At 39.6% G+C, this 15,361-nt stretch overlaps 1 protein-coding gene across 3 annotated transcripts in view; it reads right to left on the bottom strand.

Annotated features, from left to right (window-relative positions):
* The window catches only part of DIS3L2 (DIS3 like 3'-5' exoribonuclease 2), a 201,515-nt gene that overhangs the window by 129,562 nt on the left and 56,592 nt on the right, over positions 1-15,361 (bottom strand). For all 3 annotated transcript variants that reach the window (XM_062582955.1, XM_062582952.1, XM_062582954.1), the window contains exon 6: positions 8,856-9,087. In XM_062582955.1, the coding sequence (XP_062438939.1) occupies positions 8,856-9,087 (232 nt within the window). The remainder of the gene's footprint in view (positions 1-8,855; positions 9,088-15,361) is intronic.

Raw genomic sequence — 15,361 nt, forward strand, 5'->3', positions numbered from 1 at the left:
AAGTTATTTTCACCGAGTTTGCATTGGTCACTGTGGAAATTTGCAACTCTGTCCAAAAAGAATACAATTAAAGATGCAATATCCACTTGCAAATGAAAATATATCACAGTTTCAGATCTCAGAAACAACTGACTGGAAAAAAAGTTCCCTCTCTGGACAGAAGGAGACAGTTTTTTTAAAAAAAAAAGTTAAATGTTTGCTATTTCAGCTAAAAAGAAACCTTTTTACAAAGTTGGGGAGTTTTTTACTTCATATGGGCATATCTAAGAATCCTATCAGAAGACAGCTGATACCAGGTTTTAAAAAAAATGTAATATCACACTTTAGATTGGCGCTGAGATTCCAGAACATCTGTAAACCTTTTGAAAGCAAAGTTTATTTCTTACTAAAGAAGTAACAACACTTAAGTTTTCTGGTGTCTGTCTCATTACACTGTTTTCAGCATATTGTGTTTTAGTATCAGACATACAAAGTGATGTAAACAAATTAATTATAAATTTCCTCTCAAGGATGGCATGTCACACTCAAAATATGTTTTTGGAAGTTTGGTCGATATCAAGACAAGAGGCATATAGAAATGTAAATTAACTTAAATCAAAAAATAGTATATACAGACACATGTACAGATTTACCCCAAATTACACTATACTGCTGCGATCTTCCCTTTTCGGCATAATGAGAAGGAAGTGGGTTGCTGTTTAGAAATTCATACAATATTCTGTCACAAGTATTTACTGGCACAAAACAGCTTTTTCTTTCAGAACACAAAATTGCTGGTAGTAACCAATGGTTCACATTCATACCTGGTCATACCTTCCAAAAAACAAATCTGAGGCTCAAAGCAAATGACTAGATTTTTAGAAAATCTCTCCCTGATACTTTAGTACATACAAAGGCAGGAGATCTGAGCTTCTCCTGATCTTGGTGGATTTCTCCTTCACGGAGTCTGCAAGATGCAGGTAAAAGTGAGCTCACTCATCCTCTTCTTCCTCCCCAACCACCCACTGCCATAAAACCTACAGGAACTCCATTTCTTGAAGACTGCTTCCCCTCTGCAAAACTGGACTGAAAACGACAATGTGTTTAAAATTTGTGAGCGAGGAGGACAGCCAATACAATTACACGAGCCACATCTCTGAAGAATGAGGCTGAAAAGCCACCACGTACAGTAGCTGACAGCATACCCTCTGCAAGCCTTACCTTTGCTAGTCCAGGCTAGAAGTGCTCACAGCGTCAGCAGCTCAGCAGGAACAGTGCTCGCAATGGCATTTGACCCGAAATTCTGTCACTGTTGTGATGGTGAAAGGGCCATTTCACTTGGCACCAGACACTGTACTTGGACAAACACTACGCAAGAAGCGGCACTTTGCAAGTGCATATATCTACACATACGTAGCCTTCCACCGTTGATGGTGGGACTGTAGAAAGTTCACTGTGACAAGACTGTTAAGCCAATAGCTTTGGGATTTAACAAGCAGTAAGTGCAGCTCATCCAAAATCAGCTGAACAGCTCCTGTGTGCAGTGCAAGAATGCTCTGCACATATAAAAGCAAAGCAGCTCCAAACCATGCAGAAATCCTGCATTATCGTGTGCTTAAACAGGAATAACTTTGAGAGATGTTTTCTTCAAATATTCATTTAAACAGATTCATCCTGCCACAACTGTTCACATCTGAACACCTGAATTTACATCTGGAAGCCCAGTGGCGCACCAAACATGAGGAGCAGGAGATTCCTGTGATTACCAAGATATCCAAAGATGCACAGAGGGGTGGAGACTCTCAGAGAGGAAAAGGAAGAGCATAATAATAGATCTATACAGCAAAAGAAACATCTGCAATAACACAGAACAAAGGCAATGGAATAGGTGAGTACAACAGGCTTCCTTACACACACAAACGCACAACTCAGCCAAGCATATGATTATTTACTTATGTCTAGCCACTCCATAAGGCATTATGGAGGAGATAGAATGATGAGATACATGTGTCACTTTTCTTTAGACTCCTGATTCACAACAAATAATCAAGATCATTTTGGGAAGCTGCCACCTAGCCCAAAAGATCAAATGGTATCTGTCTTAGTAGCCGTATCCCAAAATTACTACAATCACAGCACTGGTACTCAGGCTTCCTGACCCTCTGATGTCCCTGAGAAGCTGCCAATCAGCTGGGGGGATGGAAACTATTGCAGCATAATTAAATCTCCTAAAAATCAGGTAGTGTTGCAGTCTCTGAAAACACAATTTTGTTTTATTAAGGACGAGTAAAATTAAAACATTATGAAAACATTTCCATTGAATATTTTGCCTATTTAAATGTTCTTCCTTCCTGTATGTGCATTTGTTCAAGTGTGTGTCCAAATTTACCATTACATGGAAAATATGTTAGCTGAATGAATCTTGATCTGATTCATCCTGGAAACCCTGCTGTGAACAATGATCATACTCTAATATGTTTACCTTTACACCCACCATTCATTCTGAATACCATGTCCTTTCACTTACACGACCTAAACTTGCAACTCAAGGGAGAAACGCAGGTGAATTCAGGAACATATGGTCATGTGCTGAACTTAATCTAATTCCTGTTACCTAACTGTATGAGTAATTTTTTTTTTCCTTGCTTGAAAAGTCATTTGGGGGTCAAGATAACTCACTAGGGAAGAATAGCATATGAAGTTGTCACAACATTAACTTCCATTGCAGGCTTCAGCAAAAGAATAACTAAAGCTTATTCAGCCTGTAGCATTTAATCAATATTACAGTAAAGCTCCACTTCTTCAACACCAGTAGAACACTTAAATTATTGTGCTGTTTATTTTTTAAGAACTCTATGCTCTCATTTAAGACAATTTATAGCAACCACCAAAAGAGCTAACACCAGAGACTTGCAAACATGAACCTAGGATAAACTAATGCAGAGCTGTCTCAAGCAGCTGAATCAGCTCCAGCTTCTCTGCTGGTTTTCCAGGCTTCAGTAGAGTGAAACTGATCTGATTTTTGACAGTTCCACCTCAAGGATTTCTATTAAAAGCCATGTAACTGAGAAGATTTCCTGGTGGGCTTTCACTCTGCCGTGGCCTAGAAATGTTAAGAGCTAAGCAGTGGAGACGATCCATCTCCAGAAAGCTGGAGGCTAGGAAAAAAGAGAGAAGACTCCTCAATAGCACTCAGTAAATGGGAGCCTCTGAAGAGGAGGGAGAAGAACATTTATTCCTTCTAGCAGCCAGTGAGGTTGGTGGGCTCCAAGTTTGTTACAAATTTCATGGCCGCTAAACTGAAAGAAGGGGGAACCTGACCAGAGTGGAGGGACAGCACATTAGAGTCTCACTATCACCTTCCTTTCCCTACCAATAGATTTGGCCAAGAATAAAAGAAATAGTAGCATCTATCTAAACTCTGCCTACCCCAGAATGAGATACTAACTGCAGAAGGGCTCATGCTACAAAATGAAGCATCTAAAGGCACAAAAAACACAGCTAGGCACCTAGTCATACTTAAGAGAGCAAGGGACAGCACAAAACAGAGCTTGGATGCATGAACAGAAAACAGAGACTTGTATTCTAGATTATAAATACTTTTTTCCCCCTTGCTGAAGGATCCAAAAAGCACAGATTCCATTTCTGCACTATTACACGGCCCATCGCATAAGTACCAAATACCACAGACTGCCATTATCATTGCCAAGTAACCCCAAAATATTCAGTAACAGCCTCCAGCCAATAGCAATTTGGTCACCAAGTGAATTTAGTTTATAATTTCTGACTTAGTAAGGTTACAAGAGACTGACTGTTGCATTTGACTTAAAAAGAGACCGATCAGAGTCCAATGCTGAACAGGAAGGCAGAAAAGACCAAGTCCTGCAGCAGCTCAAACCCAGATTATGTTGACTTTACCTAGTAACTATCAGTTATTTGATGTGATCTTTCCTCATACAATTGGCTGAGTTTGTTCTCAGTTTACTCTGAATAGAAATAGCTTGTTTGTAAGCAAACTTTGTTACTTTAAGGCTGTGAGCAAGCCTCAGACACTTACACAGACTCTGACTTGCAGAAGCATAGGTGCAAGCAAGTGGAAATCCTGAACAAACATAGTTATCTGATGACTGCCAGGGCAGGCAGTCCACCAACTTGATTACTTCTTTGAGCCCCACCATGGGAAGCAGGATATTCTGTGCATCTGATAAAGTAAGATCTCTCATGAGAAGAGCTGGAAAAAAAAAGCAGAGTAAACTAGTTTGACAAGGACAGCTTTTGGCACAGTGACACTACTTTACAAACTTTTATTTGAGTATCCTTTAGCAAAGAAAGAATAACACACTTTTATGAGCACAGCTGCCATTCTCAAGAGTACAAGTAGCTGCTACTGTTTGATTGCTGATGTTCCTTTAACAGAATAATCTGATTCCAATATTTAACAAGAGGCAGCTCACATTTGTATGAAACTCACGTGACGAGTCTAGGGAGGGATACAACATCATAAAATATTCTGTACAGAACATCTTGCACTTTCTCTGGGTTGGAAGGATACAGAAAAGTTTCTATTTTTTTACTACATATTGAAATATAGTATAACAAGAATCCTTTTACAGCAGTGACTGTAACTCATAGACTTGCCACTTGATAAGATAAAGTTCAGTTACCTCTGTTTCAGTAGTGAAAGTGAATGACAATTAAGGAAAGAAATCACACATCTGGCAAAGGCTATGTCCAGTGGTGGATGGCTTTTGGGGAAAGCAGTGATAGGAGTAAACTGAGATCTCAAACTAAAGCACAGAGGAGTTGCGAGCAAGAAAGGAAATATCTAAAAGGATTTGGAGGTAATCTTTTCTCTGTACACAGTGTTAAGATTATTGCCGGGATACTATGCTTGGTTCTCTGCCTGCATTTCAGGAGGGCACAGGAACTCTAGAGAGGCTTCAAAGGACACAAACAAGGGAGCTGAGAAACTTTCTTCAGATTTGACATTCTTTGTCGAGAAAACAAAGAGAAGGTTTGGTCAGTGTGCAGCGATATTTACAGCTTGGAAATAACAGCTGGAAATGCAAAAAGAGATTGCCAAGCTTGCTAAGACAGACCTGCATCCAATAACTAGAATTTAACATTAGGAAAATCTACTTTAAACAAGATACTGTTCTTCTGCGTAGAACCACTTGCTGGAGAAGAGGGCTTGTCACTTTTTAGATCAGACACTTTTCTGAAGATAACCTTTAACTCAATTTAGCAAAAAGTTCAGAAAAGCAGAGCAAACTAGTTCAACAAGGATAGTTTTTGGCATAGTGCCATCAAGTACAAGCTTTTATTTAAACATCCTTGAGCAAAGCAAGACTAAGGCAATTTTATGAGCATGAGAACTTTCATAAATTACGTGGGCTGAGAATCAGGCTGAATGCACTGGTCTCTTCAGTTTTGTGGATTTCCCTCATGTTTATCCCATCTCTTCCGGGTTTTAGGAAGAAATGGACAAGGAGTAGTCCTCAGACCCTCAATAACCGCAGTATTTCAGCAAGGCAGATGGGACATCTGAGTCTTAGCCTGCAGCACCAAGCCCAAGAATTCCTACCAGTTTGCTTGAAGCTCCAAAGCAGCATAAGCAGCTCAAGATACAATGACTTCAGAGAAACTCAGCCCACCTAAACCTGGATCATAATAATCAGCATACACAAAGTTTCACGCTTAAGAGCTTCTGACAGCAAGGGTCGACCTGGAATTCTTTGCCCCAGGGTACAACTACAGATGGAGAGAGGGGTTGGTGCTCTGAAGAGGAACATAACCACCACAAGGGATGAGACATAGGCCAGAGCAGAAAAGATATCAAAACAGCTTGCAATCCCAGTGTGACCTAGAGTGCTCTTATTCTAATGACACATCTACTTTTATTTTTCATGGTTCATTCTGACTATCAGCAGCGGAACAAATAAGAAAATAACAAAGATATTATGTAATTCCACTCCTCTGTCAGAAAGGACAAAAGCCATCTTGCAACTGAGACAAAGCAATCTGCAGAACGTGTATACACGCACAAACATTTGAACACCATGTAGTAATGCCTAGAGCCAACTGGCTCTATTTTTCCTCTAGTTCTTTCTCCTCAGAGCTTTTTATTCTACTGGGGTAGCTACCAGCAGTTTTCACCCCCAGAAATCTATGGTTTTAGCTGTTTTGGATTTTGTTTTATATATGCATGTATGTATATACATACACATACATAAATAGAGAGCACATGTAGGTGAGAGCCTGATGGTTGTTTCTTGATTTTATTTAAATGATATCCTTGACTGCATCTTTGTTCAGCTTGAAGCCTGACTTTGCTATGTTGGGGAGGGAGGTGCCCAATTGGAGAGCTGCACTGGCCACAGGTGAGTGCAATGAGTTCGTGCAATGAACCCACAACTTCTACAAAGCTAGGCTCTCAGAGGAAGCAAATAAAATACTGATCTTGGTGAAACAACAAGGAATTTCCCCAGTGGAATCTCATCTTCCATCCACATCTGCATCCTGCTGCAGAAGGTGTTTCCAGAATGCAAAGGAGAAGCCTCATAAGCAGTTAGCTTGAAAATACAAAAGGCAGCATTAGCCAAGCAGCATTCTCAGGAGAGGCCAATATTAAACACGGAATGGCACTGCCATTCCTACAGTCCAATCCTGCAAATCACTCTGTGTGCCTGTACAACGTTCCAGTGGCTGGCCTTAGGAGGTCCATCAGGTAGGATCCTTTGAAGCTAAATTCTCCCCTGAAAAAGTTTGTTTGGTCCTCTTAAAAAGCACTGGAGCCACACCTAGTTGTCCTGAGGGTAGAATTTGACAGGATTTTTTTTTCATGACAGTTATCATCGATGCTAGAATAACTATAGCTGTTTTCCAGGCAAGACTTAAAATCTGGATAAGTGATGATATGAGAAATTGCATCAAAGACAGGAAACAAGCCAAAGCAATCATCAACTGCTCAAAAACACCTTCAGAAAAAGCAGCATCATAAACTTTATATGTGTAAAAAAAAAAAAAAAAAGAGGGGGCATTAAAAAGGAGAGCAAGAAGAAATGAGAGAAAAATTTGTATGGGTGATATAGCCAAAGAAACTGAAGCAGCTATTAAAAGAGGTGATAGCAAAATACAGACAGTAGAACTCTAACTGGCACATTCACACCAACCAGAAGCCTGTTAAAGATGAACAAGGAGAAGACTTAGAAGAAAACAGTTGGCTTAGGCAGCTCTAACATGGTAGAGATGTAGTTTGGATTTCAGTCGTGTAGGTAAGTTGATAAAACATTTGCCCTTCAAATATTCTCCAAATATAGAATTAAATGGCAAACTAGACTCAAGTGACATAGATTTTAAGAGATGATTTGAGAGATTCCAGCACAGGTTATGCCAGAACACCTTGAGGGATTACAAAGCAACAAGAAAAGTAACTCCCACCAAGCACCGGTGACTCCTTCACATCAAAGCAGTTACACAGGTAAATAAAACATTTGCTCAATCTGTATTTATTTTAGATACTGGCAAACAAGAATGCATCCTCTGACCTTTGATTTTGCATTGCTACCAGAAGCAAAAGCAGATAGGCAACAGACATGCGAGTCTATAACACATTAGGAGATTTTGAATTACGGAATCAAAGCAGCAGCGCAACAGTATACAACTAGAACCAATTGTCCAACACTGCAAAACAGATGGGGGTAATAATTTGTTATGCAAAACATCAGTGGACAGTATCAGTAACTCCCAACCCGAGGCTTCTGTAGAAGGTAAAGGAGCAAAATGCAAGTTGATTCACATACCTTGGCAGTAACTTAAGTAATCTCCAAGACAGTGGAGATACCCGGAAGGAAAAAACATCATGAACTAGTGAAGTGGCAAATCCATTCAACAACTGAAATCAATGTTTTGTAATAAACACTAACACTCCTACTCAAATGTTATTTCCATTTCTATTAATAGATGGGTGTAAAAATGGAAGTCTGCCAACAGTATAGGCAGAAGTCTGCACATCTTCAAAAGCAATCCCTCAGGAAAACATGAAGTAGAGCTTCACAACAAACAGCAAGATTTGTCAGAGATCAATAACTGCTTAAGCCCTAAGTTACTACCATCATCTTTTCTGGATAACTGGGATGTGCATTAATAATGCATTAGTATCTGTCCTGGCAGATTTTTTACCAACAGCTGAAGGCACACGTTACATGGACCAATTGTCAGAATCCTTTCAACACAGTCCTTCAGGAGAGGAGATCTTAGGGGATTTAGTACCACAAAGGACATGCAAAGAGCAACATAGCATAGTTCAGGACAGAGGAACCTATTTTATCTTGCCCTAAGCAAGACTTGATGGTTTGAATGGAATTCAGAATAAAATAAGTTTGTCTTCAAAACAGATCACAAAAATGGCTTTAGGTTTTAGTGCAAGTCTCTTTTTAAGTAGACCAAATCTTTAAATTGTTCGTAACTCAACTGTTTGAAAACAGCAACAAACCCAGCTACCCCTGAGGAAATATATTCTTATCTCGAAACTGGGACTCATAGATTGGTCAGCAAAGCTGCAATGAAGAAAAATGATACAGCAGCATCTTGAATGAAATAGCAACCGGCAGTCCCCAGACAGCCCTGAGAATTGCAAATCTAGAGGTGCGACTTCTGCTTCACAGATTTACTTTCATCAATCAAAGCTGCATAAAACTCAGTCCCTTAATATCCATTCAAAACTATGAAGGCAGTTTAGCAGAAAAGGATAGAAGTGATAAGGCATTATGCTTTTACGCTTGTATTTTATAACTTGGAGCAAAGCAACACAGAAAAAGTAATACGTCAACAGTTTGCTCAAATAAAGGTTGAAATCAGCAATCTGATCTACTCACCCTTTTCACCAGTATCCAGGGAAAATTTCTTAATGTCTTCAGCCAACAGATCCTGCAAGTGGTCTTGTCCACACTCTGCATCATTATCAAACTGAGCTTCTATAATGACATCCGGACTTTTAGCATCGCCTTTCACTGTCTCTCGAGGAACGCAAGTCCCCAGCATATCCTCAGGGACATCTGATTCATGCATGGCTTCTGTTTCTTTGTCACTACCATCTGGCTTTATTACCTGAAGGAGCAGGGGATTGAAGAAAAGAAGGAAGAAAAAAAAAAAGCAAGCTAAATCACTGGACTGAAGAAAAAAACATTATCTTTCCTTTTTCATCTGCATCCCCAAGGAGCTGAGAAGGAATTATGGGTGGCTGGTGGCAAACTGCAATTGCCATGTAATTAGCCACAGATATTGCACAATCATAAGTACCACCTCACTAGGAAAAAGATGGGAACGGCATAGCTTTTGCAATACCTCAACTGTGACAATAATGTATCCAAAGCGTATCTAGAGCATAACCATACAGTTCCTGCCAAGCCTCTAATCAGCCTTCCAGAAGTTGGGAGTAAACACAGACAGGGAGGAGGATACACTACAATTTAATGAGTTGCTTAGGCCATTGTTAAGCAAGATACACTAATCATCCTGGGAAGTCCCAAAACTCAAGCAGTTCCAGTGAATGTTAGGACCATGTCAAGTCCATCTTGGAGAGACCTCCCCACCACACGGTTAGAACAGACCAAAAAAATACAAATGAGAGAACACTCTGTCCTGTTACCTGAGGAGGAAGTCCACAGGGGAAGCTTGGTAAGGCACCAGCCTTTATATTTCTTTTAGGCTCCTGTCTTTTTGTTAAAGGCATTGAATTATTGCTGTTACCTATACAAATCTGCCAGTTAAATCATCCAGAAGAATGAACTCAGAGTACATATCAGTTAACCATTAGCTAACTGATAATCCAGAGAGTAACTGACCATTGCTACAGATCTGTAGCTGCTTTTCCACTGACGTGGAGCAAAAAGAAAAGGGGAAGAGAAACCATGTGCATAATGTATCGTATGTCAAGCAAAACCATGAAGAAGCCTTTTCTGAATAAGGTAAAGCAGCCAACAGACCTGGAAGGCATCCATCACTGCACACGACCAAGGCAGGAACTGCTCCATTTCAGGTTATAAAGATCAAAATAGTTCACACCTTGGATAAACATGCCTTTACTACCATCCCTTCATGCAACCAACTGCTAGCTTCTGGCACTCATTTGGTCCTTGAACCTAGATCCAGTTTTGTGGCTTTTTTTTTTTTCTTTTTAAAGCAGTGTTTAAGGTTCACTCAGACTGCAGTAATTCAGTGCGAGATTCAGATCAGCATGGAATAAGAAACTCCTAGGAGACACTCTGAGGTTCCCAGTATCACTAATTCAGAACATGAGAGCAGCAACTCACATCGCCAGAAATAAGAGCAAAAGGCCCTTTAAAAATCTAAAGAGAAAGCTTTCTAGTAACAATTTATATGATAGATTTAGTCATTAGCAATAAGCATAAATAACCTCAACAGGTCCTAGCTGAAGACAACCATATCAACTGAGAAAAATGCCACTTAAAAAGCTTCAAAAATTCTAGTCTAGTAACCAAAAAAAATCAAATGGATCAAATCAAAGCTGTATAGGCAAGACCTTTACAACTTTAAATACAGAGATACAGTCATGATTTCAGGCAATATCCATTTTTTTGTAAGCTTTTCACAGTACGTAACAGAAATAAAGTCAATTTTAAAATAGAGTTGAATTCAAGTCTTAAAAAAGTCCTAAGATGACATTATTCTGAACTCCTGTTACCTTTTGTGACTCTGCTTTCCATCTTTGTTTTCATTTTTTAAATATGTATATAATTTGTTACCATAGCAGATTTTGAATCAAACATTAAATCCTGAAAAAAAGGGGAAAGTTTGGCAGAAGGTGGGAAAATGGCTGATTAAACCTGGCTGCATATGGTACATAAAATACTCACACACAATGGTCTGGGCAAGAACAGTCTATTAGATTAGAGAGCTGACAAGGCTCCACACGCTAGTGACTCTGCCAGTGTGCCTATCCAAAAAGAAAACTAGTGTCAACAGTAATGTTTGGACCTTACCATGGTCAGATGTAGATGTATTCAGCTCTTAAATTTCAGTTGCACCAGATGTGTGCAAGTGTGCAACTGCAGGAGTTCATTTTCTTCAACCCCTTCAGGCTCTGCCTGAATTTCTTTCTTTCCAAGTCGTTTTCTGGACAGCAAGAGATGTGTTCCAGGTGCTAAATTACAAATCTATATGTAATGCACAATAACATCAAATATATTTGAATGATAAAGAGTGCTTTTCTAACGCTTGGTTGAAGAGTGCTTGAAGATTTTATGTTGCATTAAATAAGACAGCAGATAGAGATTTCCTTTTAAACAGTATACACTAAATTACCATGCTTCCCCCAAGCTAGAGGATACACACTGCTGTCACTAGCTAGCATAATACTCCCACTGTGACTACCTAAGCCCCTAGTCACACATTTCCTCAGATTTGCAAATGGATTTTTAAGTAAAGTTTTCCAGAGTCCGCAAAACCATGACCTCCACAGTGTAGAGCAGCAAAATGTCCAGATGCTGTCAAGCACGGATTCATAGGATTTTGTTTTCCTTTTAAGGCCAAGACAGATCATTTAGGCTGACCTCATGCATAACAGAACAGGGAATTTCACCCCAAAATTCTTAGATCACACCAAAAATTTACAGAAGCTGTACATCATAAGACTGGAAGCTGTGTAAGATTTTGCAAAATCAGACACTTATGGATATAATTATTCCATTTAATGCGATCAAAGAGTTGCCAGCCAAAGAATGCATTAACAGATGCTAAAAAGCAGGATCATTCTGTATTTGAGCAGTAACACATTTGAACAGCACAAACTTTCTTACAAGCACCTCCAAAAACTAGAAACTTATGATACTGCACTCTCTTATGTCCTATTATGCTACTGAAGCTCATACATGCAATAACGCATACAGCTAGAATGTATCAGTACTTATCAGAGACATAGAATAAATTAAATACACAATTGGCTAAGTGTGCCACATTATCAAGGGTGCAGTACAGAGTTAGCTCTTTTCCGATGCGGCTCAAAAGAAGGGACTCTCCCTTTGCTGCATATTCATGAAATGAATGATCCTATTACTACACTAACATCCCAGGTTGTAAAGTTCAAGTCCCTTAAAGAACCTTCACTTCCTGATTTGTGAAGTCAAATGTTACCTTTATGGCTGCATTATTTTTGCATGCTCTTCAATCAAAAAAAAAAACTTTTAATGAGTATTTCATTACGAGACTATTGCTTATTTCATCCAAATGAAATCTGATCCACAAGATAGTAGCTGAATAGATTTTCCTCCAACTTTAAACATCCATCACTGAACAAGCATCAAGTTTCTGCCCCACAGTGATCGGTTTGTAAAGTCATAGTTGACTGAACACCAGCTCTTTGAATGAAAGTCCCACCTCAACCATAAAGGTAAAAAAAACAGGTAGTGGGCAAGCGCATCGTGGCATGAATACATATAATCTGGACAGTACGGTGGTTACCTCACTGTATCCAGTCCAGCCTAGAAGTAACCATCAAATGAACAATTGTCCTTACTCCTGAAGTATTTGTTCCAACAGAAAACTGAACCAGGAACCTGTGCATCTGGAAGCATTAAAGGCTACCTCCTGAGCCACAGGAGAAACTACTTTCTCAGCCAGGAGAAATCCTGCATCTGCCCATTAGCTCCACACAAGTTGCAGACCTTCCACTTGCAGCCTCCCACCTGCACATGGACAGAGCCCCATCCTGCTTATTCTCACCTCAAGTATGGCTTTTCTGTTGCTACCTCCTCAATAGCAACAGTTAACTGCTCATACAGTGTGTCTATAACCTTAAGCTACTGGATCAGACCAGCGATTTTCAGTTTGAGTCTTTTACCCCCAAACATTTTCCAATAGAGGCTCCAATCCCCCCCCCCCCCCACACACACACACAGAATTTAAGCCTGATGCCACTAGGGCTCTTTTTCTTTATTGCTCAACTCTGGCCCTTAGAAGTAATCTATGGATCCCCACAGTTCTGAGGATGAAATATGGACGACTGCTAGACTAGACACCGCTGGACCTACGAACGTTGTGCGACTAAATCTTTCCACCTAGGGTGCCTACTTTAAACAGCAGAAGCTAGCAGAGAGAAACAAGAAGAAATCTCCTCTGCCGAAAACATTCAGTAGGTAAGAAAGTGGAATCGTCTTCTACACAGCTGTTTTGTCCACAGATTCAAGAACTGCAAAGTCTTTAATTTTAGTCAAGATGCTGGTATTAAAAAGAGGAACTAAAAATATAAAGTTTTAGACATTTCCACTAGAATACTCTGTTACTAGAATCTTTCAGGTCAAATTGTCCCGCATGCTCTAGGATATAACCCTTACTTCAAGCAGAAAGTATCTTCGGTCTTCATTAAAATATCCAACTACATGCATGCAGTTTTCAAAATTGCTGCACTTCTCTCCACAGGAGAACTGCCTCAGAAGTTCAAAGACAGCATTTGCCTTCATTTAAAAGGCAACAGCAAACAGATACATCACTAATTCTAAGCTAATAAATGGATTTACATAATGAAGGAGTAGAGTTATGACATTTCCCGGATTAACCAAACTTGGTCAGCTAAACACCCTGGCAGACAGCCTTCCCACCATCCAAAATTCAAAGTCCCCAAAGGAGGCCTTACAACAAACGGGCAATCGGGAACTCAGATACACATAGTACAACAGAACACAGAACAATCCGCTGGGGACGGGGTGTTCGGTGGGATTTCACAGGTCTGTACCAGGCCAAGTATTCCCAATAATCTGAGACTAAGCATTAAATCGCTGGCAATTAAATTTGTGAATGACAGGCTTGCAGAGCAGTCAAATTAAATTAGTGAATCAGGCTGATCTGACTCCAGAACATGTGGGAATGGCCAAAAGCAAACTCAAATATCTAGGAATATGCAACACATGCCTGAGAATGGGCCCATCTTGAAAACCACTGACACTGAAAGAATGTGAAAAGATCCTCATAAACAAAAATCTCAGCAACAGGAGCCTTGGTAGTAGAGAGAGGAAAAAAAAAAAAGGCAATTTTAACTCTGTAATACTGGTAAGAGAGAAACCAGACTCATACAGTGCACATTTTCATAAGGACATTGGGGAAAAGCAGAGATGATATAGCACAATACCTCTTCTCCCCTAGACAGCCAAAATCTGGAGGAAACACCTCATAACAAGTAATTAAACTCAAACTGTGTAACTTTTGAAGATTTAAGAAGCAATAAGCCACTAATGGCAGCTATCTTCAGTGGGGCAAACACACCAGGTACAAAGGAGGCCCGCAAGCTATTACTGAAAGGCACAGCTGGATTCATCAGTGGGTGGAAGCTGAAGACAAAGATCATTTCAGGCAAAAAGCACGCATCTTAACAGAGAGAATTAAATACTTGAACAGTTAAGGGAAATAAGGTCTTCAGCCCCAACCTTCTATCTTGGGGTCTGCAGATCAGGGTAAGATGCCTTTCTTGCAAAAATACTTTAGCCAAACACAAGTTTTGCTTTAGGTGTATACAAGTTATTATGCCCAACACTGGATAAAGAGACAAAAGTTTTGGTCAGAAGATACGTGACAAGTTTGAGAAATAGAAACAGGATGAAAGGTTATTTCAAAAGAAAGACAGCTGAAAATGGAGGCTTTGGATCAAATTAGCATCTCACCCTTGAAATGACCGTTGCTACCACAACATTAATACAAATACCACATTTCATATCAATATCATGAACACCTGCATCTATTAGTCTCCCAGCTTTTGCCATATTAAACAGGCTTCACTTAAAAGCTGGTTCACTAATGTTCACTCACAAGGGAGTAGGAACGGAGCCTGGATAACATGAGGATGCTGTCACAGCTCATATACACACACTAGAGCCAAGCTATCATAAATATTAACAAGGAAGAGCTTTGCTTTTCTGAAAAGAGCAACCAAAACACTGGTGCTTTCTTGGCTAAATAAAGGAGAGCAACCAAAATGTTGGTGCTTTCTAGCTCATTCTTGGCTAAATAAAGGAATATACTTCCAAAAAAAGGAAAGCCACCTTTCTCAATCATCTTTACTTCGCTTTGTAGTCTCACATACACCAACCAGCTCTGGCAAATGAGATAACTCTAAAAAAAAAAAAAAACAAAAAACAAGTCTCTGTAGAAGCAGTTATGAGATTACTTTTAAAATAACAATACAGCTAGTTTTTTTTTTTTTTTTTTTACTACAATCTTTTAATTCTAAATCACTGGAAACATTTGCTAACAGCCAACAGCATAGCTATTTTATATTATAGAGCACAGCATAGTTTACATTCCAGGCACATCACACTGGAGGCAATAAGCATACAAACATCCAAACCAAAATCCCTCTTCTTGATTAGAGAAG

This window comes from Rhea pennata, chromosome 9, assembly GCF_028389875.1.
Source record: "Rhea pennata isolate bPtePen1 chromosome 9, bPtePen1.pri, whole genome shotgun sequence".
NCBI lineage: Eukaryota > Metazoa > Chordata > Aves > Rheiformes > Rheidae > Rhea > Rhea pennata.